Source organism: Taudactylus pleione, unplaced genomic scaffold (genome assembly GCF_031769625.1).
Source record: "Taudactylus pleione unplaced genomic scaffold, aTauple2 ptg000173l, whole genome shotgun sequence".
NCBI classification, from domain to species: Eukaryota; Metazoa; Chordata; class Amphibia; order Anura; family Myobatrachidae; genus Taudactylus; species Taudactylus pleione.
Window position 1 is genome coordinate 290783 of NW_028284575.1, and position 26443 is coordinate 317225.

General features: G+C 47.1%; 2 protein-coding genes across 3 annotated transcripts in view; one reads left to right on the top strand and one right to left on the bottom strand.

Annotated features, from left to right (window-relative positions):
- The window catches only part of LOC148521165 (E3 ubiquitin-protein ligase DTX3L-like), an 83281-nt gene extending 76515 nt beyond the window's left edge, over positions 1-6766 (bottom strand). Inside the window, exon 1 of the mRNA XM_088475474.1 lies at positions 5513-6766. Coding sequence (XP_088331600.1) covers positions 5513-6515 — 1003 coding nt within the window. The 5' untranslated portion in view covers positions 6516-6766. The remainder of the gene's footprint in view (positions 1-5512) is intronic.
- PARP9 (poly(ADP-ribose) polymerase family member 9) overlaps positions 6260-26443 on the top strand; it is an 89882-nt gene continuing 69698 nt past the window's right edge. Inside the window, exons 1-2 of one of the 2 annotated variants that reach the window (XM_088475475.1) lie at positions 6260-6646; positions 22268-23186. In XM_088475475.1, the coding sequence (XP_088331601.1) occupies positions 22275-23186 (912 nt within the window). In that variant the 5' untranslated portion in view covers positions 6260-6646; positions 22268-22274. The remainder of the gene's footprint in view (positions 6647-22267; positions 23187-26443) is intronic. The other variant, XM_088475477.1, reaches the window with a different exon arrangement.

Sequence of the window (26443 nt, forward strand, 5' to 3'; positions counted from 1 at the left end):
GCCGCCCATTCTTGCCTAATCAATGCTTGGAGTAAGTCAGAATTTGTGGGTTATTGTTTGTCCACCCACCTCTTGAGGATTGACCACAAGTTCTCAATGGGATCAAGGTCTGGGGAGTTTCCTGGCATTGGACCCAACATTTCGATGTTTTGTTCCCCGAGTCACTTAGTTATCACGTTTGCCTTATGGCAAGGTGCTCCATCATGCTGGAAAAGGCATTGTTCATCACCAAACTGTTCTTGTATGGTTGGTAGAAGTTGCTCTTGGAGGATGTTTTGGTACCATTCTTTATTCATGGCTGTGTTCTTAGGCAAAATTATGAGTGAGCCCACTACCTTGGCTGAGAAGCAACTCCACACATGAATGGTCTCAGGATGCTTTACTGTTGGCATGACACAGGACTGATGGTAGCGCTCGCCTTTCTTTCTCCGGACAAGCGTTTTTCCAGATGCCCCAAACAATCTGAAAGGGGATTCAGAGAAAATAGCTTTATCCCAGTCCTCAGCAGTCCAATCCTTGTACCTTCTGCAGAATATCAGTCTGTCCTTGATGTTTTTCTTGGAGAGAAGTGGCTTCTTTGCTGCCCTTCTTGACACCAGGCCATCCTTCTAAAAATCTTCGCCTTACTGTGCGTGAAGATGCATTCACACCTGCCTGCTGCCATTCCTGAGAAAGCTCTGCACTGGTGGTGCCTCGATTCCACAACTGAATCAACTTTAGGAGACGTCCTGGTGCTTGCTGGATGTTCTTGGGCGCCGTGAAGCCGCCTTCACAACTTTTGAACCTTTCTCCTTGAAGTTCTTGATGATCCGATAAATGGTAGATTTAGGTGCAATCTTACTAGCAGCAATATTCTTGCCTGTGAAGCCCCTTTTGTGCAAAGCAATGATGACAGCACGTGTTTCCTTGCAGGTAACCATGATTAACAGAGGAAGAACAATGATTTCAAGCACCACCTCCCTTTTAAAGCTTCCAGTCTGTTGTTCTAACTCAATCAGCATAACAGAGTGATCTCCAGCCTTGTCCTCGTCAACACTCTCACCTGTGTTAACGAGAGAATCTCTGACACGATGTCAGCTGATCCTTTTGTGGCAGGGCTGAAATGCAATGGAAATTTTGTTTTTGGCATTAAGTTCATTGTCATGGCAAAGAGGGACATTGCAATTCATCTGATCACTCTTCAGGACATTCTGGAATATATGCAAATTGCCATCATAAACACTGAAGCAGCAGAATTTGTGAAAACCAATACTTGTGTTATTCTCAAAACTTTTGGCTATGGTTGTATTTTGGAGAAATTGGAGTTACCTAAACATTATAACTCAGCGATTACCTAATTACCACAGAAAATGGACAAAGATCTAGAGAATTCTGCCAATTATAGACCGATATCCATTTTAAAACTTAGACTACAAATTATTAACACATTTTTTAATTAAAAACAAAAACCTACCGCCCAACTTTATTTATAGAAGTCTGACCGAATTTATTTGGGGGAATTAATTCTGTAACAAATTAATTTGATATGGTTTCATGGGATTATCTTTTTGAAACCTTATTACGGATTGTTTTTTTGTGTATATTTTGGAAGCAATACTCACAAAACCAAGCTCTCTAATTATTTCTAACCAATATACTTCTTTCCAATACAAAAAGGCACAAGACACGGGTGCCTGCTATCCAGTTGCTATTTGGCGATAGCTGGCGAGCCATTGGCATCTGCCCTGCGGCAATGCAAAACCTTTACACGTTACGCAATTTGGAATCTAGTATGTACATTAGCATTAGTTACTAATGACATAGTACTTGGGCCTTTACATTCTGCCATCCCTGAGTAACCTATATTCATTTAATTATAAGCCGTGTATATAAAAATTGGAGCTTTCAATAAAATAATTAAATTTGTCTTCGCTGGGAAGAAATATAGGGGCCCGATTTAGAATTGTACGCGAACCCGATGGTTTACTTACAACTGCGAAATTTTGCGATCTGCGCAGATTCAGTACTGCGCATGTGGAGATATGCGTATGTGGATGTGTATGTGACAGCGGTCACAGTACCCCCTAAGCCATAGCATGATTGACATACGGCCGGTGGAGATGGGGTGTCAACGGGCTCTGTTATTAAAAATGAGGGTGACAGCCCTGTTTTCAAGAAGTGCCGAAGACAGGGTCTGCGTCTTCCAACGCAGGATTTCCTGTCCTCTGCAGCGTGATTACACTGGGGATCCTGAATAACCCGAGGATTAATCAGATGTCCGATTGTCACGCAAGTGATCAGATGGCTGTGTCTCCGGACGCAGCTGCGGATCACAGAAGCCAACCGGAGACGTCTATTTACACAAGACGCCTCCTGCGGCAGTTAAGGTGCCCATACACGGGGCGATTTTTTTACACCATATGGCCGTTTTCGACTGATCGTAACGACCAATCATATGAAAAGTAGTGTTTTCATACACGATTACGATGCGCGTCGCGTATCGGCATCGTAGATCAGATGGAAAGATTTCGGCCGAACAGTACGATGTGACACATCTTAATACATCGGATCGTATGGTCGTTTGTACAATCGTTCCTTTACTAAATACAAATCGTACAGAACGTCAAGGGAAGAATTTTCAAGGGAATCATATGCGAGATCGGATCGAATACAAAATCGCCCCGTGTATGGGGGCCTTTAAATATTGTAGCACAGCCACTGTGGCTGTGCGACAGCATAAATCCCTGAAAACGGACAAAATCTATTGTCCAAGCAAGTTGTTTAAACCAAACTGTGTGTCGAGCGCAACAGAGCCGAAATCCCCTAGTTGGGGTCGCTGGTGAAGACCACTAGCACAATAGGCTCCGTGCCTCTAACCTGAGTATCGCCAAACCTAGTTGGCAGAAGTCAACCGTTAAACTCCCTACAATCGTGACACCCGGACGGCGGCAGAGACGTGGATTCATTCTTATTACTTTAACATGTGACCCTGTTGTCATGAGATTATGTAATTTTGATCCCAGGGCAGCCAATCTATCACCGAAAACAGTGATGGGTGTACGCCCATGGCCGTTGGTGGTCTTCATGTTGGTTTATAAGTTAATGTTCTATAAATAGTACCCCCCATCCCCATTTGTAGCAGATGTCAGAAGGGAACTTTAAGAAAATGTATACATCAATAGAGGTGCAGCTATCCCTGAGATAGAGGGGACGTATTTATATTTTATAAGAAATGGGGGGCCTTGTACGCTGTTAGCATTGCTGCCACATCCGCCGCAAGAAGTGTGTGATCCTGGGATGCAGCCATCAGATCATTTGTGAGACCAGTGGCCATCCGTATAACCCTCAGGTTACTCAGATGGCCGTCTCAGAGCCGTAACCGAAGCCACAAAATAGGCGTTATAAGACGCAGGCCCTGTCCTTGGCTCTCCCAGGAAATGTGCACGACAGCCACGTTTTCATAAAAACTTGCAGGCCCCAGCAACGCACCCGAATTGGCTGGCAGCGGCTTTGGGGAACTGCAAGAGATCTCGCAGTAGAAGAACGGTGCATCCGCTGATCTTTTAACATTATAGTAGTAAGCAAACCATCGGGCTTTTGAGCCAACAGACTGGTTTCTTTATCGTCAGCTAGATGTTTCGACCCAGACAAGTGCTGCTGTGGAACTACACATCCCAGCATGCCGTCAGTGTTGCTACTTGGACATGCTAAAACTTTGGCAGGACATGCTGGGATATGTAGTTCCATAGCAGCTGCAGTGCTACCCCTGAAATACATTGTCTTGATAATGGTCACCTCCTCCTACTTAATTGAAAGAGTCAGACAGGCCCCTCTGCACCAGCTTTTATATTTGTTTATTATTTTGTTTTATTTTTTATTCTTAAGCTGGATATACAGTTACATTGCATCGCTGTACGCACTACACGATCCGTCATATGTACAAAACATCCAATGGGACAATGCAATGAATGACAGGTGAAAATTATGAATTTGGGGTACACACTATATGATGGCCGTGCAGACTGATTAAAAGTACTAAGATTGCACGATATAGCATATAATGCAGGGGTCAGAGAACTTTTTTACCTTTTGCCCCAAAATATATTTAGATACGCTGACGTTACTCCCTTGATTTGAAAGGAAGGAAATCATATAGTAGTAGTGCCCCATATAATGCCCCTGTAGTAGTGCCCCCATAGTTATGCCCCTGTAGTAGTGCCCCCATATAGTGCCCCTGTAGTAGTGCACTCATACAGTGCCCCCATATAGTGCCCCTGTAGTAGTGCCCCCATATAATGCCCCTGTAGTAGTGCCCCCATATAATGCCATTGTAGTAGTGCCCCCATAGTTATGCCCCTGTAGTAGTGCCCCCATATAGTGCCCCTGTAGTAGTGCACTCATATAATGCCCCTGTAGTAGTGCCCCCATATAATGTCCCTGTAGTAGTGCCCCTATAGTTATGCCCCTGTAGTAGTGCCTCCATAGTTATGTCCCTGTAGTAGTGCCCCCATATAATGCCCCTGTAGTGACCCTGTAGTAGTGCCCCCATATAATGCCCCTGTAGTGCCGCTTGTACAAAAAAAAAAAACACCTTAATCCCTGCTCCTGCATTCGTTGCCGTCCTGTCCGCCCGGCTGCTCCTCGGAACTATGAGAGAGACGTCATGACGTTTCTCCAATAGTGCGCATGGAGAGAGGCGGAAGCTGGAGTTCAGAAAAGAACCCCAGCCTCCGGCTAACACGGTGCTGCAGGGAAGGAGCCGGGCGCCCGCTGGTAATAACATCTCAGCGGGCGTCCGGCTTAGAGCCTCCCTGCAGCACAGCCGGGCATGCATTATATATTATAGAATGATTCATGCACATGCCCGGCTGTCCGTCCATTACCCCATCGAATTTAATTTTCACCCCATGTGGGGTAATTTGACCCTGTTCCCCGACCACTGGTATAATGTGTACCCAGCTTTATTCTTATTCTGGCCTACCTTTGTAGTTATTGTTTGTTTACTGTTTTTGTATTTGAAATGTTTATTCTTTATGGTGTTTCTATCATCACTGGTACATTGATAACTAAAGCTGGGTACACACCAGACAGCTATATCTGAAGATGATGGTTGTTCATACACACTTAACAACCATCGTCTCTCTTGTGGGCGCGGGTCCTGCTGGCCAAGGGGCATGTCGCACCCCCCTCCCTGAGGCTTCTGCTGCAAGTGTATGAGCGGTCGGCAGGGAGGGATCAATTGGAGGATCGGAAGAAGCAATTGTACAGTATGTACGCTTCACTATCGGGGCAATTTCTCACAAAGTTTGTCAAGCTGAAAAAAATAAATTGCACAGTGTGTCCCCAGTTTTACACTCTCGCCCACTCCTAATGTAACAGCAATTACACTCTCTCCCACTCCTAATGTAACAGCAATTACACTCTCTCCCACTCCTAATGTAACAGCAATTACACTCTCGCCCACTCCTAATGTAACAGCAATTACACTCTCGCCCACTCCCAATGTAACAGACCAGTACAATGCGGCACTCACCGTCTTTATCCTCAAAGCCCACACAATACGTCTCTTGGTCCAGGGCAATCACCTTGCACTCTCCTCCTCCTGATTTTGCTTTGGATCCAAAATATTTTTCAACCTTTAGCTTGAAATTTTTCGGGGCTGATGAGATCATCACCAGGATGGGGTTCAATGTGAGGACCCGATCATCTATTTCCTCCAAACTTGTGTCTCCTAGCTGTGTGTCTGTCTGTCCCCCCGTATTCTGTGCTTCTCTCTGTGTCACATATTGGGACGTTTCCCCCATGTCTTCCTGTCCCCTCACATTCTGTGTGACATGTGGTGGGGCTCCCCCCATGTATTCCTGTCCCCCCATATTCTGTGCTTCTCTCTGTGTCATATGCTGTGGGTATCCCCCCATACTCTGTGCGATATGCTGTGGGTATCCCCCCATACTCTGTGCGATATGCTGTGGGTATCCCCCCATACTCTGTGCGATATGCTGTGGGTATCCCCCCATACTCTGTGCATTATGCTGTGGGTATCCCCTCATACCCTGTGCGATATGCTGTGGGTATCCCCCCATACTCTGTGCGATATGCTGTGGGTATCCCCCCATACTCTGTGCATTATGCTGTGGGTATCCCCTCATACCCTGTGCGATATGCTGTGGGTATCCCCCCATACTCTGTGCGATATGCTGTGGGTATCCCCCCATACTCTGTGCATTATGCTGTGGGTATCCCCCCATACTCTGTGCGATATGCTGTGGGTATCCCCCCATACTCTGTGCATTATGCTGTGGGTATCCCCCCATACTCTGTGTGCCTCTCTGTGTCTCTGCCTGCAGGTCCTCACTCATGGCCGCCTGTCCCCTCTCACCCATCTGCTCGGTGTTCTCTATGTCTGTCGGTCCGTCTGTGCTATATACCGGGCTGTCTCTCAGCCTGTCGCACCCTGGAGCTGTCTCTCTGTAGGTCTCAGTCTCACCCTTCGGGCTGTCTGTCTGTCTCTCTCTCTCCGTCTCTTTCACTTTCATTTCTCAGAACTGGGCGGAGCGGACACGAAACAGAAAGTTACTGAAGTTTCCTCCAGGCTGCAGTTCTGAGACGATCCCCGGGCCCGGGACCCCGAGCTGAGCCGCGTCCTCTCCCAGGGAGCGACACCCGGGTAAGTCATGTCTGTAACTCCGCCGGGGTAGATGAGATCTCCTCTGGGCTATTTACTAACAGTAACTTGAGGGGTCACTTTAAAACGTGCAAAATACAGTATGCGCCCCCCAGCGGCTGCTGCCGGGGATCTGCGTCATGTGTCTGCGGGAATCTGTGGGCCTGATTCAGATCACGGATCGCAACAGCGCACGCAGATCGGCCGATGGTGTGTACTGCACATGCGTATACATTGCAGTCCGCATGTGTGAGTTAGCATTGCGATCGCCATGCTATCACTCACGCAGAAAGAAAGCCATCGCAGAGTGAGTGACAGGAGGTCAGCGTTTGTGGGTGGTGACGGGGGAGCGGTCGGAGAAACGCAGGCGCGCCGGTCCGTTGCATGGGCGTGCATAAATTAGCCACCGTGGCGGCATACGCAGCTGAAGTACTCACAAGGTTAGCAATTTCCGAGTCAGGTCAGAGCTGCTGTAAATGTGCGTGAGGGGCCGATGTTACCGATGTATACGCAGGACTGTGAGGTATTACGGATGTGAGGTAGTGGTAGTGGGCGTCTCTCTATACTAGCTTTGCGATTGCATGCGTTAGCACATTGTTGCAGTGAACCACCGTGCATAATCGCAGTTGCGATTGCAATGGCGATCCATTGTGAATCAGGCCCTGTGTTTGCATAGAGAAGAAGAGGGTGGTGTGGAGGGGAAGCTGTACGTGGGGTGTGTGAAGGTATGTTTGGGGAAAATGTGCATAAGTTTGGGGAGTGGGGTGGTTCCTATGCATTGAGGTGAGGATGGGAGGGTGTGTTGGTTGCGGGGTTTCAGGGGGTGTAGGATAGTTCATGAGTGGTAGGTGAGATGAAGGGAGGTTCAGGGGGTGTACTGTAAGTTGATTCATGAGGTGGAGGGAGGTTCAGGGGGTGTGGGTGGGGTGATCGTATGGTATTAGTGCAATTACCCCGCTGTTCCGCAGTCTCAATTTGCAGGAAGTTTGGAGTTATTTTTCCCGTGCCTCAGTGCGTACCGCAGTTCAGTAGTGTTTTTGTAGGGAGGGGAGTGTGCTGTTGGGCCGGGGGCGGCCTAACACTTCAGAAGTCTAAGCACGCCCACAATGGGGCATGGTGATACCTGCAATGATGCAGCCATGCCCGAAAGCATTCTGCAGCCTCACCCTCTGTGCCCTGATTCAGACTTTCCTAATGTTGGGAGGTATGTGTGTCAGGGCGTGTTGGAGAGTAAATACCTCATAACCGTGACAGCTCAGTTTTTTGGGCAATGTCCTGCCGTCCCACCCGTGGGCTACAGTGTCCCGTTGGGTACAAATGTTGGAGGGTATGGAGTAAGTAGGGAGAGTGTACTGTGTGTGTGTGTGTGTGTAAAGCTGGGTACAAATTAGACGATATGTCACAGAATCCGATCGGTTTGGCCGACATCGTCCACATCGGTCAGTGTGTACCCACTATGGGCAACCATGTGTGCTCCCACATTCATTGCATTGACAGATCGAGCCTACGTGCTGTTCAGTCTGTGATTTTTATGAACGCCCCGATGCTTGTGGAGGCGGCTGGTGAACTACATATTGTGCAGTCGTTCAGCAGATCGCGACCGCACGATACGTCGTTCATCGCAATGTGCGCTGGCCGGGTACACAAAACGTGTATTGTGTACCCGGCATAAGGGAACAGGGTGGAGTGTGTGTGTAGGGAAAGAGTGTACGGAGGGGTGGAATGTGCACGCTGCACAACATTCTGCTTTTCTGCACAAGCAGAGACGCACCACATGAGAAAGACGCAGTTGCGGCTACGTTAACCTCCCCCGCTAAAGCAATAGGGCTGGTGCAAGTTTCGATGGTGTCCTCTAAAGAATCACCAGCGGAATTACAGCGTGCAGAGATGATGAAAGTGGGCGTCTCAGTGCTTGCACAGTCAGACGCAGGTTACTACGCCAGGGCGAGGGCGATACCAGCATTTGCATATTATCGCAGCTGTGACTCCAGCAACAGATGCAAGAGCGGACGCAGCAGCCTCCACCTCTAAATCAGGCCCCAGGTGTTATACTTCTGCAGGGTACGCTGACAAACTTGCAGTAAATAGCATTTGCTGTGACTGACTAGTGAGACTCAAAAATCTTAGGAACAAATGATTTACCGAAAGAAACCCTTCTGTAATGAGGGAGGACTGTGGGCCTGATTCAGAGCTGAACGCTCTGACCAGAGCGCTCGCTCTGAATCAGGGCCCTCCTACCTTTCTTTGGAGCGTCCTCATGGACGCTCGCATAGCTGTGGGTTACCACCCACAGCTATTGCGAGTGTCCATGATGGTCGCGATGGTCTTGACCATCGGGCTTGCGACGGAGACCCTGCGGTAGGGTCTCGCTGCCGCAAGCCCTGGAGTGATTTTGGCTCTATCAGAGCCAAAATCACTCCCACTGACATCACTAGTGATGTCAGTGGGACCGGCTTCAGACGGTAGGCGTTCCCATCGTCAACATCGACAGCACGCCCCCTTTGGTGCGAGACCCGGAGCGATGGTGAGCCCGTCGCTTGCCGGGTCTCGCGCATGCGCACGACGGAGCTCCCTCCGTCGTGCGCATGCGCAGTGGGGAACATCGACCCGCTTGCGAGCGTCCTGCCGCTCGCGAGCGGGTCTGAATTACCCCCTGTATTATCTATGCTAGCCAACATGCACAGGGCCTGATCAATATTTTGGAATACAGTAAGAAAGAACAAGTAAGGCCAGGGTATACATCAGAACGCCGGCCAATCGTGCAGAAGATCGGGGCTCCCCGAACCATGACCGATTGGCCGTGTACACTACACGATTTAATGAACAACGGAATGATCTCTCGTTCAGTCCTTCATTACAATGCTCAGCCCCGCATACGATATTGTCTGATTGGCCAACCACAAGAACTTGTATGCGACCCGCAGAGAGCGTAATTGAGGGTATGCACTAAACGATGTAGAAGATGTATTGTTCCAATACGGAAAATCGACCCAATATCATCCTATTGTGCATCCGGCCTAACTGTGCATCTTGGTAAAACCATGTTGCACTCCAGGTGGGGCAGATGTGAAATGGTCAAACTTATGTGTCCAAACTGAAATCTACATTGCAGTGTAAAAATAAAGCTGTCCAGCATTTGTGAGCTACATGCAAAAGCAGCCAGTATTCATCCCATATGCAAAAAAAATGGCTGTATTTGCACCTCTTGCATTGTAAAATGGTTTGGCCAGGTACACAGGTACTTGCACTCTCTTATGCTAATTCCCAAATCTGAATCATCGTGCACCGACCGGCTGCATTATCTGTTTATAAAGAACTAGGCGATAACCCCGGTACCTTGCAAGGTCCCTGTTTACTGTTGTTGCATATTGGACTTTAGCGTTACCTAAAGACTTGGCTGACAGAGTTAAGGCACACATCCACTAAGCGATTTTATTGAGCGATTGAATGATAACTATAACGTTCAATCGTTCATTAATCGTTTAAAAATCGTTTGCAAATCATGCATAAACGACCAGTGAAGCGCGCTCCCGCTCATCGTTTAGACATCTATCATCCTGCAGACTTGCTGTACAACCTGACGACATCGTCACGTTGAGCATGTTAGCAGGTGATTGATGTGCCTGCACTGAACGACTGCTCGCTCAGTGCAGGCTCATCACAGACAGATAAACAACTGCACGATTACAATGTCATAACCGTGCAGTCTTTTGCCTGTCGTTTAGTGGATGTGTGCCTTTAGTCTACTCAGTGGGCCTCACTGCTAATAAGCATGATATATGCCAATATTCCTATAGTGTTTTGGAGAGTGATTTTAATACATTAGGACGCATCTGTTAATTGTCTTTTGGAATGTATGTAGTATCTTTATCCTTGATTAATTGAGCTGCACTGGTTTTACAGGCACTGCACTGGTTGCAGAATAAATCTCCTAGTTTTTACATACCACCCGAATCATACGTCTGTTTCTGTTCTGGGTTCTGTCCTTGTCTCTCTGCTGGGGTGTGGTACAGCAAGAGAGTATCTCAGGTGAGAAGCTGACCAAGAACCAGGTACTACCGAGTTATACGCACCGCAGCAAAAACACCCTTGCCACCCCGGCGTACCACACTAGCACCATACCTGCATTATACCATCAATACTTTTTCCACCATCCCTGCATTGCAGCAATAACTACACCACCACCATTCCTACACCAGAGTAATAATACTACTAATGGTGGAGATGGTTTTGATGCTGTAGTGTGGGGATGCGATGGTGGTATTTATACTGTAGTGCAAGGATGGTGGTGGTGGTATTATTGTTGTAGTGCAGGAACGGTGGTGGTGGTGGTATTATTGTTGTAGTGCAGGGATGGTGGTGGTGGTATTATTGCTGTAGTGCAGGGATGGTGGTGGTGGTATTATTGTTGTAGTGCAGGGATGATGGTGGTGGTATTATTGCTGTAGTGCAGGGATGGTGGTGGTGGTATTATTGCTGTAGTGCAGGGATGGTGGTGATGGTATTATTGCTGTAGTGCAGGGATGATGGTGGTATTATTGCTGTAGTGCAGGGATGGTGGTGGTGGTATTATTGTTGTAGTGCAGGGATGGTGGTGGTGGTATTATTGTTGTAGTGCAGGGATGGTGGTGGTGGTATTATTGTTGTAGTGCAGGGATGGTGGTGATGGTATTATTGCTGTAGTGCAGGGATGGTGGTGGTGGTATTATTGCTGTAGTGCAGGGATGGTGGTGATGATGGTATTATTGGTGTAGTGCAGGGATGGTGGTGATGATGGTATTATTGCTGTAGTGCAGGGATGGTGGTGGTATTATTGCTGTAGTGCAGGGATGGTGGTGGTGATGGTATTATTGCTGTAGTAAAGGGATGGTGGTGGTGGTATTATTGCTGTAGTGCAGGGATGGTGATGGTGGTATTATTGCTGTAGTGCAGGGATGGTGGTGGTGATATTGCTGTAGTGCAGGGATGGTGGTGGTGATATTGCTGTAGTGCAGGGATGGTGGTGGTGGTATTATTGCTGTAGTGCAGGGATGGTGGTGGTGATATTGCTGTAGTGCAGGGATGGTGATGGTATTATTGCTGTAGTGCAGGGATGGTGGTGGTGATGGTATTATTGCTGTAGTGCAGGGATGGTGGTGGTGGTATTATTGCTGTAGTGCGGGGATGGTGGTGGTGGTATTATTGCTGTAGTGCAGGGATGGTGGTGGTGGTATTATTGCTGTAGTGCAGGGATGGTGGTGGTGGTATTATTGCTGTAGTGCAGGGATGGTGGTGGTGGTATTATTGCTGTAGTGCAGGGATGATGGTGATGGTATTATTGCTGTAGTGCAGGGATGGTGGTGGTGGTATTATTGTTGTAGTGCAGGGATGGTGGTGGTGGTATTATTGTTGTAGTGCAGGGATGGTGGTGGTGGTATTATTGCTGTAGTGCAGGGATGGTGGTGATGATGGTATTATTGCTGTAGTGCAGGTATGGTGATGATGGTATTATTGCTGTAGTGCAGGGATGGTGGTGGTGGTATTATTGTTGTAGTGCAGGGATGGTGGTGGTGGTATTATTACTGTAGTGCAGGGATGGTGATGATGGTATTATTGCTGTAGTGCGGGGATGGTGGTGATGGTATTATTGCTGTAGTGCGGGGATGGTGGTGATGATGGTATTATTGCTGTAGTGCAGGGATGGTGGTGATGGTATTATTGCTGTAGTGCAGGGATGGTGGTGATGGTATTATTGCTGTAGTGCAGGGATGGTGGTGGTGGTATTATTGCTGTAGTGCAGGGATGGTGGTGGTGGTATTATTGCTGTAGTGCAGGGATGGTGATGGTGGTATTATTGTTGTAGTGCAGGGATGGTGGTGGTGGTATTATTGTTGTAGTGCAGGGATGGTGGTGGTGGTATTATTGCTGTAGTAAAGGGATGGTGGTGGTGGTATTATTGTTGTAGTGCAGGGATGGTGATGGTGGTATTATTGTTGTAGTGCAGGGATGGTGGTGGTGGTATTATTGGTGTAGTGCAGGAACGGTGGTGGTATTATTGCTGTAGTGCAGGGATGATGGTGGTGGTATTATTGTTGTAGTGCAGGGATGGTGGTGGTGGTATTATTGGTGTAGTGCAGGAACGGTGGTGGTATTATTGCTGTAGTGCAGGGATGATGGTGGTGGTATTATTGTTGTAGTGCAGGGATGGTGGTGGTGGTATTATTGGTGTAGTGCAGGAACGGTGGTGGTATTATTGCTGTAGTGCAGGGATGGTGGTGGTGGTATTATTGCTGTAGTGCAGGGATGGTGGTGGTGGTATTATTGCTGTAGTGCAGGGATGGTGGTGGTGGTATTATTGCTGTAGTGCAGAGATGGTGATGATGGTATTATTGCTGTAGTGCGGGGATGGTGGTGATGGTATTATTGTTGTAGTGCAGGAACGGTGGTGGTGGTATTATTGTTGTAGTGCAGGGATGTTGGTGGTGATATTGCTGTAGTGCAGGGATGATGGTGGTGGTGGTATTATTGCTGTAGTGCAGGGATGGTGGTGGTGATGGTATTATTGCTGTAATGCAGGGATGGTGGTGGTGATATTGCTGTAGTGCAGGGATGGTGGTGGTGGTATTATTGTTGTAGTGCAGGGATGGTGGTGGTGGTGGTATCATTGCTGTAGTGCAGGGATGGTGATGATGGTATTATTGCTGTAGTGCAGGGATGATGGTGGTGGTATTATTGCTGTAGTGCAGGGATGGTGGTGGTGGTATTATTGCTGTAGTGCAGGGATGGTGGTGGTGGTATTATTGCTGTAGTGCAGGGATGGTGGTGGTGGTATTATTGTTGTAGTGCAGGGATGATGGTGGTGGTATTATTGCTGTAGTGCAGGGATGGTGGTGGTGGTATTATTGCTGTAGTGCAGGGATGGTGGTGGTGGTATTATTGCTGTAGTGCAGGGATGGTGGTGGTTGTATTATTGCTGTAGTGCAGGGATGGTGGTGGTGGTGATATTGCTGTAGTGCAGGGATGGTGGTGGTGGTATTATTGCTGTAGTGCAGGGATGGTGGTGGTGATGGTATTATTGCTGTAGTGCAGGGATGGTGGTGATGATGGTATTATTGCTGTAGTGCAGGGATGGTGGTGGTGGTATTATTGCTGTAGTGCAGGGATGGTGGTGGTGGTATTATTGCTGTAGTGCAGGGATGGTGGTGGTGGTATTATTGCTGTAGTGCAGGGATGGTGGTGGTGGTATTATTGTTGTAGTGCAGGGATGATGGTGGTGGTATTATTGCTGTAGTGCAGGGATGGTGGTGGTGGTGATATTGCTGTAGTGCAGGGATGGTGGTGGTGGTATTATTGCTGTAGTGCAGGGATGGTGGTGGTGATGGTATTATTGCTGTAGTGCAGGGATGGTGGTGATGATGGTATTATTGCTGTAGTGCAGGGATGGTGGTGGTGGTATTATTGCTGTAGTGCAGGGATGGTGGTGGTGGTATTATTGTTGTAGTGCAGGGATGATGGTGGTGGTATTATTGCTGTAGTGCAGGGATGGTGGTGATGATGGTATTATTGCTGTAGTGCAGGGATGATGGTGGTGGTATTATTGCTGTAGTGCAGGGATGGTGGTGATGATGGTATTATTGCTGTAGTGCAGGGATGGTGGTGGTGGTATTATTGCTGTAGTGCAGGGATGGTGATGATGGTATTATTGCTGTAGTGCAGGGATGGTGGTGGTGATATTGCTGTAGTGCAGGGATGGTGGTGGTGGTATTATTGTTGTAGTGCAGGGATGGTGGAGAAGATATTGAGCCTGTAGTGCAGGGATGGTGGTGGTATTATTGCTGTAGTGCAGGGATGGTGGTGGTATTATTGCTGTAGTGCAGGGATGGTGGTGGTATTATTGCTGTAGTGCAGGGATGGTGGTGGTGGTATTATTGCTGTAGTGCAGGGATGGTGGTGGTGATGGTATTATTGGTGTAGTGCAGGGATGGTGGTGGTGGTATTATTGCTGTAGTGCAGGGATGGTGGTGATGGTATTATTGCTGTAGTGCAGAGATGGTGATGATGGTATTATTGCTGTAGTGCGGGGATGGTGGTGGTGGTATTATTGTTGTAGTGCAGGGATGGTGGTGGTGGTATTATTGTTGTAGTGCAGGGATGGTGGTGGTGGTATTATTGTTGTAGTGCAGGGATGGTGGTGATGGTATTATTGCTGTAGTGCAGGGATGGTGGTGGTGGTATTATTGCTGTAGTGCAGGGATGGTGGTGATGGTATTATTGCTGTAGTGCAGGGATGGTGGTGGTGGTATTATTGTTGTAGTGCAGGGATGGTGGTGGTGGTATTATTGCTGTAGTGCGGGGATGGTGGTGATGGTATTATTGTTGTAGTGCAGGAACGGTGGTGGTGGTATTATTGTTGTAGTGCAGGGATGTTGGTGGTATTATTGCTGTAGTGCGGGGATGGTGGTGATGATGGTATTATTGCTGTAGTGCAGGGATGGTGGTGATGGTATTATTGCTGTAGTGCAGGGATGGTGGTGGTGGTATTATTGCTGTAGTGCAGAGATGGTGATGATGATGGTATTATTGTTGTAGTGCAGGGATGGTGATGATGGTATTATTGTTGTAGTGCAGGGATGGTGGTGGTATTATTGCTGTAGTGCAGAGATGGTGATGATGGTATTATTGTTGTAGTGCAGGGATGGTGGTGATGGTATTATTGCTGTAGTGCGGGGATGGTGGTGATGATATTATTGCTGTAGTGCAGGGATGGTGGTGGTGGTATTATTGCTGTAGTGCAGGAACGGTGGTGGTGGTATTATTGCTGTAGTGCGGGGATGGTGGTGGTGGTATTATTGCTGTAGTGCAGGGATGGTGGTGGTGGTATTATTGCTGTAGTGCAGGGATGGTGGTGGTGGTATTATTGCTGTAGTGCAGGGATGGTGGTGATGGTATTATTGCTGTAGTGCAGGGATGGTGATGATGGTATTATTGCTGTAGTGCAGGGATGGTGGTGGTGATATTGCTGTAGTGCAGGGATGGTGGTGGTGGTATTATTGTTGTAGTGCAGGGATGGTGGAGAAGATATTGAGCCTGTAGTGCAGGGATGGTGGTGGTATTATTGCTGTAGTGCAGGGATGGTGGTGGTATTATTGCTGTAGTGCAGGGATGGTGGTGGTATTATTGCTGTAGTGCAGGGATGGTGGTGGTGGTATTATTGCTGTAGTGCAGGGATGGTGGTGGTGATGGTATTATTGGTGTAGTGCAGGGATGGTGGTGGTGGTATTATTGCTGTAGTGCAGGGATGGTGGTGATGGTATTATTGCTGTAGTGCAGAGATGGTGATGATGGTATTATTGCTGTAGTGCGGGGATGTTGGTGGTGATATTGCTGTAGTGCAGGGATGGTGGTGGTGGTATTATTGTTGTAGTGCAGGGATGGTGGTGGTGGTATTATTGTTGTAGTGCAGGGATGGTGGTGGTGGTATTATTGTTGTAGTGCAGGGATGGTGGTGATGGTATTATTGCTGTAGTGCAGGGATGGTGGTGGTGGTATTATTGCTGTAGTGCAGGGATGGTGGTGATGGTATTATTGCTGTAGTGCAGGGATGGTGGTGGTGGTATTATTGTTGTAGTGCAGGGATGGTGGTGGTGGTATTATTGCTGTAGTGCGGGGATGGTGGTGATGGTATTATTGTTGTAGTGCAGGAACGGTGGTGGTGGTATTATTGTTGTAGTGCAGGGATGTTGGTGGTATTATTGCTGTAGTGCGGGGATGGTGGTGATGATGGTATTATTGCTGTAGTGCAGGGATGGTGGTGATGGTATTATTGCTGTAGTGCAGGGATGGTGGTGGTGGTATTATTGCTGTAGTGCAGAGATGGTGATGATGATGGTATTATTGTTGTAGTGCAGGGATGGTGATGATGGTATTATTGTTGTAGTGCAGGGATGGTGGTGGTATTATTGCTGTAGTGCAGAGATGGTGATGATGGTATTATTGCTGTAGTGCAGGGATGGTGATGATGGTATTATTGTTGTAGTGCAGGGATGGTGGTGATGGTATTATTGCTGTAGTGCGGGGATGGTGGTGATGATATTATTGCTGTAGTGCAGGGATGGTGGTGGTGGTATTATTGCTGTAGTGCAGGAACGGTGGTGGTGGTATTATTGCTGTAGTGCGGGGATGGTGGTGGTGGTATTATTGCTGTAGTGCGGGGATGGTGGTGATGGTATTATTGCTGTAGTGCAGGGATGGTGGTGATGGTATTATTGCTGTAGTGCAGGGATGATGGTGGTTATGGTATTATTGCTGTAGTGCAGGGACGGTGGTGATGGTATTATTGCTGTAGTGCAGGGATGGTGATGGTATTATTGCTGTAGTGAAGGGATGGTGGTGGTGGTATTATTGCTGTAGTGCAGGGATGGTGGTGGTATTATTGCTGTAGTGCGGGGATGGTGGTGGTGGTATTATTGCTGTAGTGCGGGGATGGTGGTGGTGGTATTGCTGTAGTGCAGGGATGATGGTGATGGTATTATTGCTGTAGTGCAGGGATGGTGGTGGTGGTATTATTGCTGTAGTGCAGGGATTGTGGTGGTGGTATTATTGCTGTAGTGCAGGGATGGTGGTGATGATGGTATTATTGCTGTAGTGCAGGGATGGTGGTGGTGATGGTATTATTGCTGTAGTGCAGGGATGGTGGTGGTGATATTGCTGTAGTGCAGGGATGGTGGTGGTGGTATTATTGTTGTAGTGCAGGGATGGTGGTGGTGGTATTATTGCTGTAGTGCAGGGATGGTGGTGGTGGTGGTATTATTGCTGTAGTGCAGGGATGGTGGTGGTGATGGTATTATTGCTGTAGTGCAGGGATGGTGGTGATGGTATTATTGCTGTAGTGCAGGGATGGTGGTGATGGTATTATTGCTGTAGTGCAGGAACGGTGGTGGTGGTATTATTGCTGTAGTGCAGGAATGGTGGTGGTGGTATTATTGCTGTAGTGCAGGGATGGTGGTGATGGTATTATTGCTGTAGTGCAGGAACGGTGGTGGTGGTATTATTGCTGTAGTGCAGGGATGGTGGTGATGGTATTATTGCTGTAGTGCAGGAACGGTGGTGGTGGTATTATTGCTGTAGTGCAGGAACGGTGGTGGTGATGATGGTATTATTGCTGTAGTGCAGAGATGGTGGTGGTATTATTGCTGTAGTGCAGGAACGGTGGTGGTGGTATTATTGCTGTAGTGCAGGAACGGTGGTGGTGGTATTATTGCTGTAGTGCAGGGATGGTGGTGATGATGGTATTATTGCTGTAGTGCAGGGATGGTGGTGATGATGGTATTATTGCTGTAGTGCAGGGATGGTGGTGGTGGTATTATTGCTGTAGTGCAGGGATGGTGGTGGTGATGGTATTATTGCTGTAGTGCAGGGATGGTGGTGGTGATGGTATTATTGCTGTAGTGCAGGGATGGTGGTGGTGGTATTATTGCTGTAGTGCAGGGATGGTGGTGGTGATGGTATTATTGCTGTAGTGCAGGGATAGTGGTGATGATGGTATTATTGATGTAGTGCAGGGATGGTGGTGGTGGTATTATTGTTGTAGTGCAGAGATGATGGTATTATTGATGCAGTGCAGGGACGGTGGAGAAGATATTAATCCTGTAGTGCAACATTGCTTTCGGTCAACAGCAAAATATTGGCAACACCATGCCCCCGCCGCCCCCCCCCCCTCACAGCTCTCAGTGGCTGGCAGGGACAGAAGAAGAGAGGCTGCACCTCACATACAGCAAGGACAGATCACCGGAGCACATCCTCCCATAACACCCATCCCTCGTCCAGCACCATCGCAACGACACATGCAGGAGCTGGGGGCAGATATGTGGGACAGAGAAATGGGAGACCGTAGGGACATAGATGACAGAGATAGACGGGTGTAAGGAGGACAGAGGTGAGAAACAGGAAGATAGATATGAGAGGAAGATGGAGGGTGAGGGACCCGGCACTGTCTCACTTTCTTCTTTCTGCAGGCTTAGGAACATCCATGTTGGCTGTGTACCTCCATTTTTCCCTATCTGTCTTCTCCCATCATTGGAAGGGATAATGTGGGCCTACAGAAGCTCCCTCTCACTGCCACAAATGACAAATAAAAAAGAGAGAGAGGAAAAAAAATGGTGGTGGGTTGGGGTGCAGAGAAAAGAAGGGCCTAAAAGAGAGGGAGGGTTAAAGATAGGAGAGGGAGACAGGGGAAGAGACAGGGGAATAGGCCCTGATTCAGAGCCAGAAGCTCTGACAGAGCGCTCTCTCTGAATCAGGGCCGGGCTTTTGTTTTTTTAGAACGGCCTCCTGACCGCTCACATAGCTGTGAGTGACCACCCACAGCTATAGCGAGCGGCCAGGATGATGGTCGCGATGGTCAAGAGCAGCGCGACCATCGGTCTTGCAACGAGACCCTTGTGGTAGGGTCTCGTTCATTGCAAGCCCCAGAGAGCTTTCGGCTCTAACAGAGCCGGAATCTCTCCACTGACCACTCGTGATGTCAGTGGGGCCGCCCCCAAACGACAGGCGTTCTCATTGGGACGCCTTCGTTTGGGCAGCCACCCCCCCCCGGCCCGCCCACCAAAGGGGGCGAACTGTCACTCAACATCAACAGCTCGCCCCCTTTGGTGTGAGACCCGGAGCGAGGGATTGCCCGTCGCTAGCCGGGCCTCGCGCATGCGCACGACGGAGCCGCTGTGCGCTGTGGGCCACCATCGACCAGGTTGCGAGCGCTCAGCGCTTGCGACCGGGTCTGAATCAGGTAGTCGCCATAGGTTTCTACGCAGCATTCTGAAGCTTGATCCCAATAGGTAATGCCATTTCCAGATGGTGTTACACTGTAGTAGCCTATGAGATACTAACGCTTAAGGCCCCCATACATCAGAGATTGATTGTAGCAATCGATTGTGTATAAAAATCTTTCCCTTTTTCAATCGATTGCAGAATTGCCACAATCGATTGAAAAAGGGAAATATTTTTATACACAATCGATTGCAAATTGCACGATTGCTGCAATCAATCTCTGATGTATGGGGGCCTTTACAAAAAAATTTGGTCGAGGGAGCCGGAGGTTTCCTCTCCTTGGCCCCGCGAGTGACGCCTGCACCGGCACATTTATTCAGGGGTGAATTTACTTCAACCTTAAAGCATAAAATAATTCCAATTAAAATACAAGTATTAAAATAAGAACAAATAAAATTAAATATTAAGGGGGGGAATTCAATTAGCTAATTGATCCCCCGGGGGCTGTTCAATTAGTCCTGAATCCGGCAGTTATCAGGAATTTTTTTTTTCACCTGAGGCAGGTGAAAAAAAAAATCCATTATAATGACCCTATTTTCGCGGGCGCGAAAACACTTAGGTCCGTGAACTGAGTTTATGTGTTTTCGGGTAAATTCTGTTTTGTTTTTTTCCGCAATGAAAAAACGGGATGTAATCGTATTGCGCTGAAAAAAAAAAAAAATTGAAAAAACTCCAGTTTTTTGCGTGAGAAAAATGAAGGAGGCTAATTGAATTCCCCACCAAGGAGACGGACAATAAGAAAAGCTTGGGTAAATGGAAAATAGTAACCTCCAAAATAGCCGCAATGTGTGTCGCAGATCTCTGGTGTTCACTCTGGGTGCAGGGGGCTGATCAGTAAGGAGGGCTTATTTTGATGGGCAAAATTTTAGAAGTGATGTATCGCTATAGTTATTGTAGCTGTAGCGATACATCGCGTCTAACATGTTGCCCTCCTCTCTGATCATCATCCTGCAACTGGAGTGAGCTCTAAAGCTGGGTACACTCTAGACCAGGGATGGGGAACCACAGGCCCGGGGGCCGTATAAGGCTCGCGGAATCGTTTGGACTGGCCCTCTGAGCTTTTTTCTGCTAGCCTCATCTGGCTAGCAAGGTGCCTACAATGGTACACTGCAGCCAGAATCTATGCAGCAGTGCCACCTGGAGCATCCTTAGGGCGCTTCAGACGGTCACACCGCTGCCCTTACAGCTCCCCGAAGCATCCTCAGGATGCTCCGGGCACTGCTGTAATCACCGGCGACGTCACACAGAGGGGGCGTAGCCTGCACCAGGCCCGCAAATAATGTTACATGTATCAAAATGGCGCTCTGCAGAAAAATGGTTCCCCACCCCTGAACTAGACGATATATTGGCCGATTTGTCATTTTGGGATGAATCGGAACATCAAATCGGCCAGTGTATACGCTCCGCGCATTTTCAGATCTGCTTGCAGTGCAGGTCGATCTATAGATTTGATGTCCAATACCATGCATGTGGATGCAGCGGGGGAACGACGTATGGGGGCGGTCGTACACTAGATCGTGCAGTTGGTACCGACCGCACAATATTTTGTCCAGTCGCATCTGCCCTCGCTGGGTACATACATCATCTAGTGTGTACCCAGCTTTAGATTACCGTCTGCTTCCTCAGGCAAATGTGGCACATTGGAGTCACTGTGTGGCGTAATGTGAACTGGTAGGTACCTGTGTGGCATAGTGTAATTGTATTAACAGGGGCACCCCTCACACACACACACACACACACACACACAAACTAGATGCTCTGGGGACCCCACAAACCTTAATCCAACCATGATCATCACCGTCACCCACAAGAGGCACATCTCCTGGCAGACATAGCTGCATGTCTCATTGAGTTATGTGAATATTTGTATATTGTACTTGGTAAATACTTACCAGCATTTTCTCTCTCTGCTGCCTCACCAAGCGCAAGTCGAGGACACACACACAACTTGATACTGTATATGTTTTGTGCACATGTGCTGTATAAAAATTTGTGTTACGCAAATTAAACAGGGGTGTGTTGACCTGAATATTAACTCTCGTATGTACTATATACTCGTATGTAATATAGTTATTTATTGTGTTTGTGAAATTTGTACAATCAGACTTTAGATACTATTTATTACATACCAGTCATTTTACGGAGTTGGGTATGAAATACCGGCATTTGGGATGCCTCCTGTCAAAATGCCGACTGCGTCATCCCGATGCTTGGTATCTTGACAGGGGATGGGTAAGTATACCAACCCTCCCCCCTTCTCCCCCTAACCCAAACCCTCCCTTCTTGGTGCCTAAAGCTAACCCTCCCTGTTACTGCCTAAACCTAACCCTGCCTCCCATAGTGCCCAACCCCCCCAGTGGTGCCTAACCCTAACCCCCCCCCTCCCCCAAAGCTTAACCCTAACAGCTAGGACGCCTCGGCTTTCCTTCGGTCAGGATTCTGGCATCAGTATGTAGGCTGGCGTCGGGATTTAGCCGCCTATGCTTAGTCCCGGGTCAGGATTCTGACGCTGGAATTTAAACAGACTGCATCCCGACCATCTGTATTATAACTGTATCCCATTTTATGTACTCAATGTCTTCAGTTCCAAACATTTGTGTGTAACTCCAGTTGGTATTCTCCCAGTCGCGGCTGATTTCTCCGTTCTTGTCGCACATTTCAGCCACAACCTCCATATCTGAGTCATACAAAAGTGTTCTATTTTTAAACACAATAATCTGATAGATTATGATGATGACACAGTATTACTAGGTGGTCAGGAGAACCCTGGTGTAGCTGAGGGGTCACCTCAGACATTAATGTTCCTCTCTGTTTTCTTAGCAGAAAGATGGAGTTTCAGAGGACGATTAAGGTCTCAGAAGACACTTACAAGCACCTTCATAGTTGTCAGAATGAGCTTAATGACCTTTTCATTAGGAAATACAAGTGTAACATTGAGCTGAAGGGACCCGGACCTGGGACTTCGGTAGCCGTGGCAGAGAAGCCGGTGACTGTTTATGAGACGAGGCCTTTGAAGAAGAAACTCTTGGTCAGCGTGTGGAAGGATGACCTGACCAGGCAAAATGTCGATGTTGTGGTAAATGCAGCAAATGACAAGCTGGACCATATCGGTGGTTTGGCCTTGGCCTTGGCGAAAGCTGGAGGACCACGGATTACTCAAGAGAGTCAAGATTATATTTCTGCATACGGAAAGTTAAATGCTGGAGATATCGCTGTGACTAGCGGAGGAAACTTGCCCTGTAAAGCGATCGTCCATGCGGTGGGGCCCATGTGGTTCAACGAGAATGCACAGAAATGTCAGGATGAGCTGCAGAAAGTGATTGTTAATGTCCTAGACTATGTCAATAAGAATAAAGACATCAAATCTGTGGCCATCCCAGCGGTCAGCTCAGGGATCTTCGGCTTTCCTCTTGACCTTTGTGCAGATATTATCGTGGGTGTGGTCTGCTCATTCATTTACAATACGCATGGTGATCACCTGAAAGAGATCCGGTTTGTAAACCACGATGACAAAACCGTACAAGCCATGAAGGCAACCTGTGAACGGTTACTCGGTCCAAGTGACCCCCTCAGTGGTGCAACGTCACCTTCACCTTACCCGACCTCATCTTACACTAACCCGATGTCCAATCAACCTGAGCCACCTTCACGGAAAGCGTCTACTCCAAATACACCACAATCAATAACGATCAATGGCCTCAACCTTCACCTGAAATATGGGATGATCGAGGAACAGAAAGTAGGTTGTGTCCTTCCTGTGTCTCTCTCTCTCTCTGAATGGGCTGACAACCGATCATGGCGTGGGATTCATGTCTGCGCTCTCCTGATCTGTATTCTGCCACTGAAAGGGATTCTCGCCCCTTCTGATACTCAGGATGTGGATGTAGGGTTATAGTAATATTACATTAGTGTATATATGGGTAACTATAGGAGGCTTTAGTATATGCTGCGGGACCTGATAAGCAGAAATGTACGTCAGTGCCCAATGTTGTAGATTGGTATTTAAAGCCTTACACAATGCTCTTTGTAAGCATCTAAATGTAGGGGGATACTAAACCCCTTAAGTGTGATTCGAAGTGAATAGAACAGGTCAACAGGCCATGTTTTGTGGATGTCTTTTATCATAGGTGAGATAAACCAGACTAAGTAATATTCTCCAAACTACAGATACAATAGTGCTCTCAGAGGGGGTCACAGACTGAGCTGGTGCAGGGGGTTGGGGAGGGCTAAACATTTGAGGGGGGATGAGAGGATGATAAGAACTGATGCTGGCCATACATCTGCACGATTTTGGGCCGATTTTCAATGCGCCGCTTGATCAAACGACGTAGGGGTCCCCCGTATTCTGCGCTACCAGCCTGGGGTGCCCTAGAGGGAGAGACCCCTTTATTGGGGGGGTCCCCAGCTCCCCAGGGATCTCCGGCCTGGGCTGACTAGCGGGGTTAATGCTTCGGCTGGGGGGCCCAGTGAAAGAGCTCCCCTGGCTGTGGCATTAGCACCCCGCTAAAAAAAGTCGGGTGCTGGTTCTGAAAAATACAAACATCCAGTGTCTGCTAATCTACTCTGTCTGACTCTCTATTGGCTGCCGGTCTTCTACCGTATTTAATTTAAAATACTTACACTCACGAATGACGCTATTAACCAAACCAACCCAACATCTCTTCACTTATATCCAAATATCTTCCTTGTTGTAGCTGCTTAGACAATTGTATAAAATATTGAACAGTCAAATCATGTTGTAATCTTAAATCAGTCTTTGGTTTAGTAACACATCTTGATTGTAGTTCAAAAAAATTAATAATAAGGAGAAAGTTAGATAAGGCTCAGGTGTGATTCTATTACTATGAAGCACCAAATGTAGGCCTTCAAACAATGCCATTCCTGTCTCTTTTGTAAGTTTAACTCATTTGTTTTTTATAACACCATTGTGTGTAACTTTCATTTTATTCCCATCATTTCACTTATTTGAAAAACTTTCCTTGTAACTTTCAATAACACTTACAGTAAGCAACCTATACCTTACATACAAATTCCTCCAAAATCTCTTCTCTTAGCATTATGGAGATATAAATTCAGAAAACTCCAAGAACATGCTAACACTATATTTTACAACATCCTGAAACCTTAATAAGAACACACTTTAATCCTCTTAAACGACATGCCCCACTCCTTTCTAATCGACATACTTCAAATCCTTCTCATCGACATACTTTAAATCATTTTTTTTCTTCATTGGTAACTGAATAAAATCAATTATCAATAGTACTTTGAAAATGTTTTAGTAGGTATCATTTTCTCTTCATTATTTATCATCTGAATTACATAAACATTCACATTTTCACTTTATCTCTGGCTCGAGCATACCAGTAAGATTGTACAATGTGATTCATATTATCTGCTCTTAAATGTACTAACCCATGAACATCCTCTATATGGCTTGTAATAATATCAATTCTACTCAAATACCCATTATCATCTTCTCTTGTAACAATGCTCTAATTTCCAGACATTAACCTCATTGTGAGAAGTATTTTCCTGATATTGTCTTAATTGGTCAAATGTGATATTCTTAAACAACATCAACTGAGTTTCTATAACTGGCTCATCATATGTACTTAAAATTACCTTTCATACTACCCTGTCAGCTAATATGTTACCCATGAGTTTGTACCCGACACTTAATTACTACAAGTTATTATTAGTAAACATATCGCTTCTTTCAGTTCCTTAACTGTTTGTACATGTAAAAGTGTAGTTCCCAGAACCTATGCTTCCAATTGCTATAATCAATACTGTACATTACATTCAGCTAACTACGTTGAATGTGGTAGTTACTGTAATACATACCCTGTAACCAAAAAAAACATTATGTATCCGTCTGTAACAGTTATCATCAGTAAAGAGAACTAAGGCCCTCATTCAGAGCCGTACGCTCTGAGCAGAGCGCACGCTCTGAATGAGGGCCGGGCTCCATTTTCATGGAGCGTCCTCCTGGACGCTCGTATAGCTGTGGGTCACCACCCACAGGCTATACGAGCGTGCATTTTGATGGCCGCGATGGTCGTGACCATCGCGACCATCGAAATTGCGAGCCGGAGCCTGCGGTTGAGGTTTTCAACCGCAAACTCCGGAGTGATTTTGGCTCTATCAGAGCCAAAATCACTCCCACTGACATCACTAGTGATGTCAGTGGGCCGGCTTCTGACGGGAGGCGTTCCCGTGGGAACGCCCCCGTCAGGGAGGCACGCCCCCGGCACGCCCACCAAAGGGGGCGTGCTGTCAATCAACATTGACAGCACGCCCCCTTTGATCGGACACAACAAGCGAAGGAAAGTCCTTCGCTCGTCGTGTCTGGCGCATGCGCACGACGGAGCTCCCTCCGTTGTGCGCATGCTCAGTGCAGACCATCGACCCACTTGCGAGCGGACAGCCGCTCGCGAGTGGGTCTGAATCAGGCCCTAAATCAGGATTATCTAATGAAACTTCCCATTACTGAAAAATATTTTTATATTTCATTATTGCAAACATGTTCATTGTCTTCCTTTTTCCTCACCATTAACCATAATCAACCATATTCCCCCCTGTTGAGGATAAAGAAGATCAATGTAGCACAATTGAAATTATGACATATGTAAGATTGATATGAGTCTAAGATATTATCTCCCATTGAGTAAATCTGACTGTAGGAACATGTGTAAGTTGAGCATTATTAAATATCTGAATAACAGTATGTAAAACCAATAGATGCAATTCAACACTTTACAATTAATGCCACCCTTTAAGGATATAAATGTCTTTGAGATGGTGGAAAACAACGTCCTGTATATTTAAAATTATCACTATACAATTGGATTTTGTCCCATTAAACTTTCAACTTGCTTCTGCAAAAGAAACATAATTGTTTGTTAGCAGTTCTTAATGAAGTTTAAAATAACTTTGAATATAACCATAGATCACTGTTGGATAAGGACTGCGTCATCTGTAAGAACATAAAAA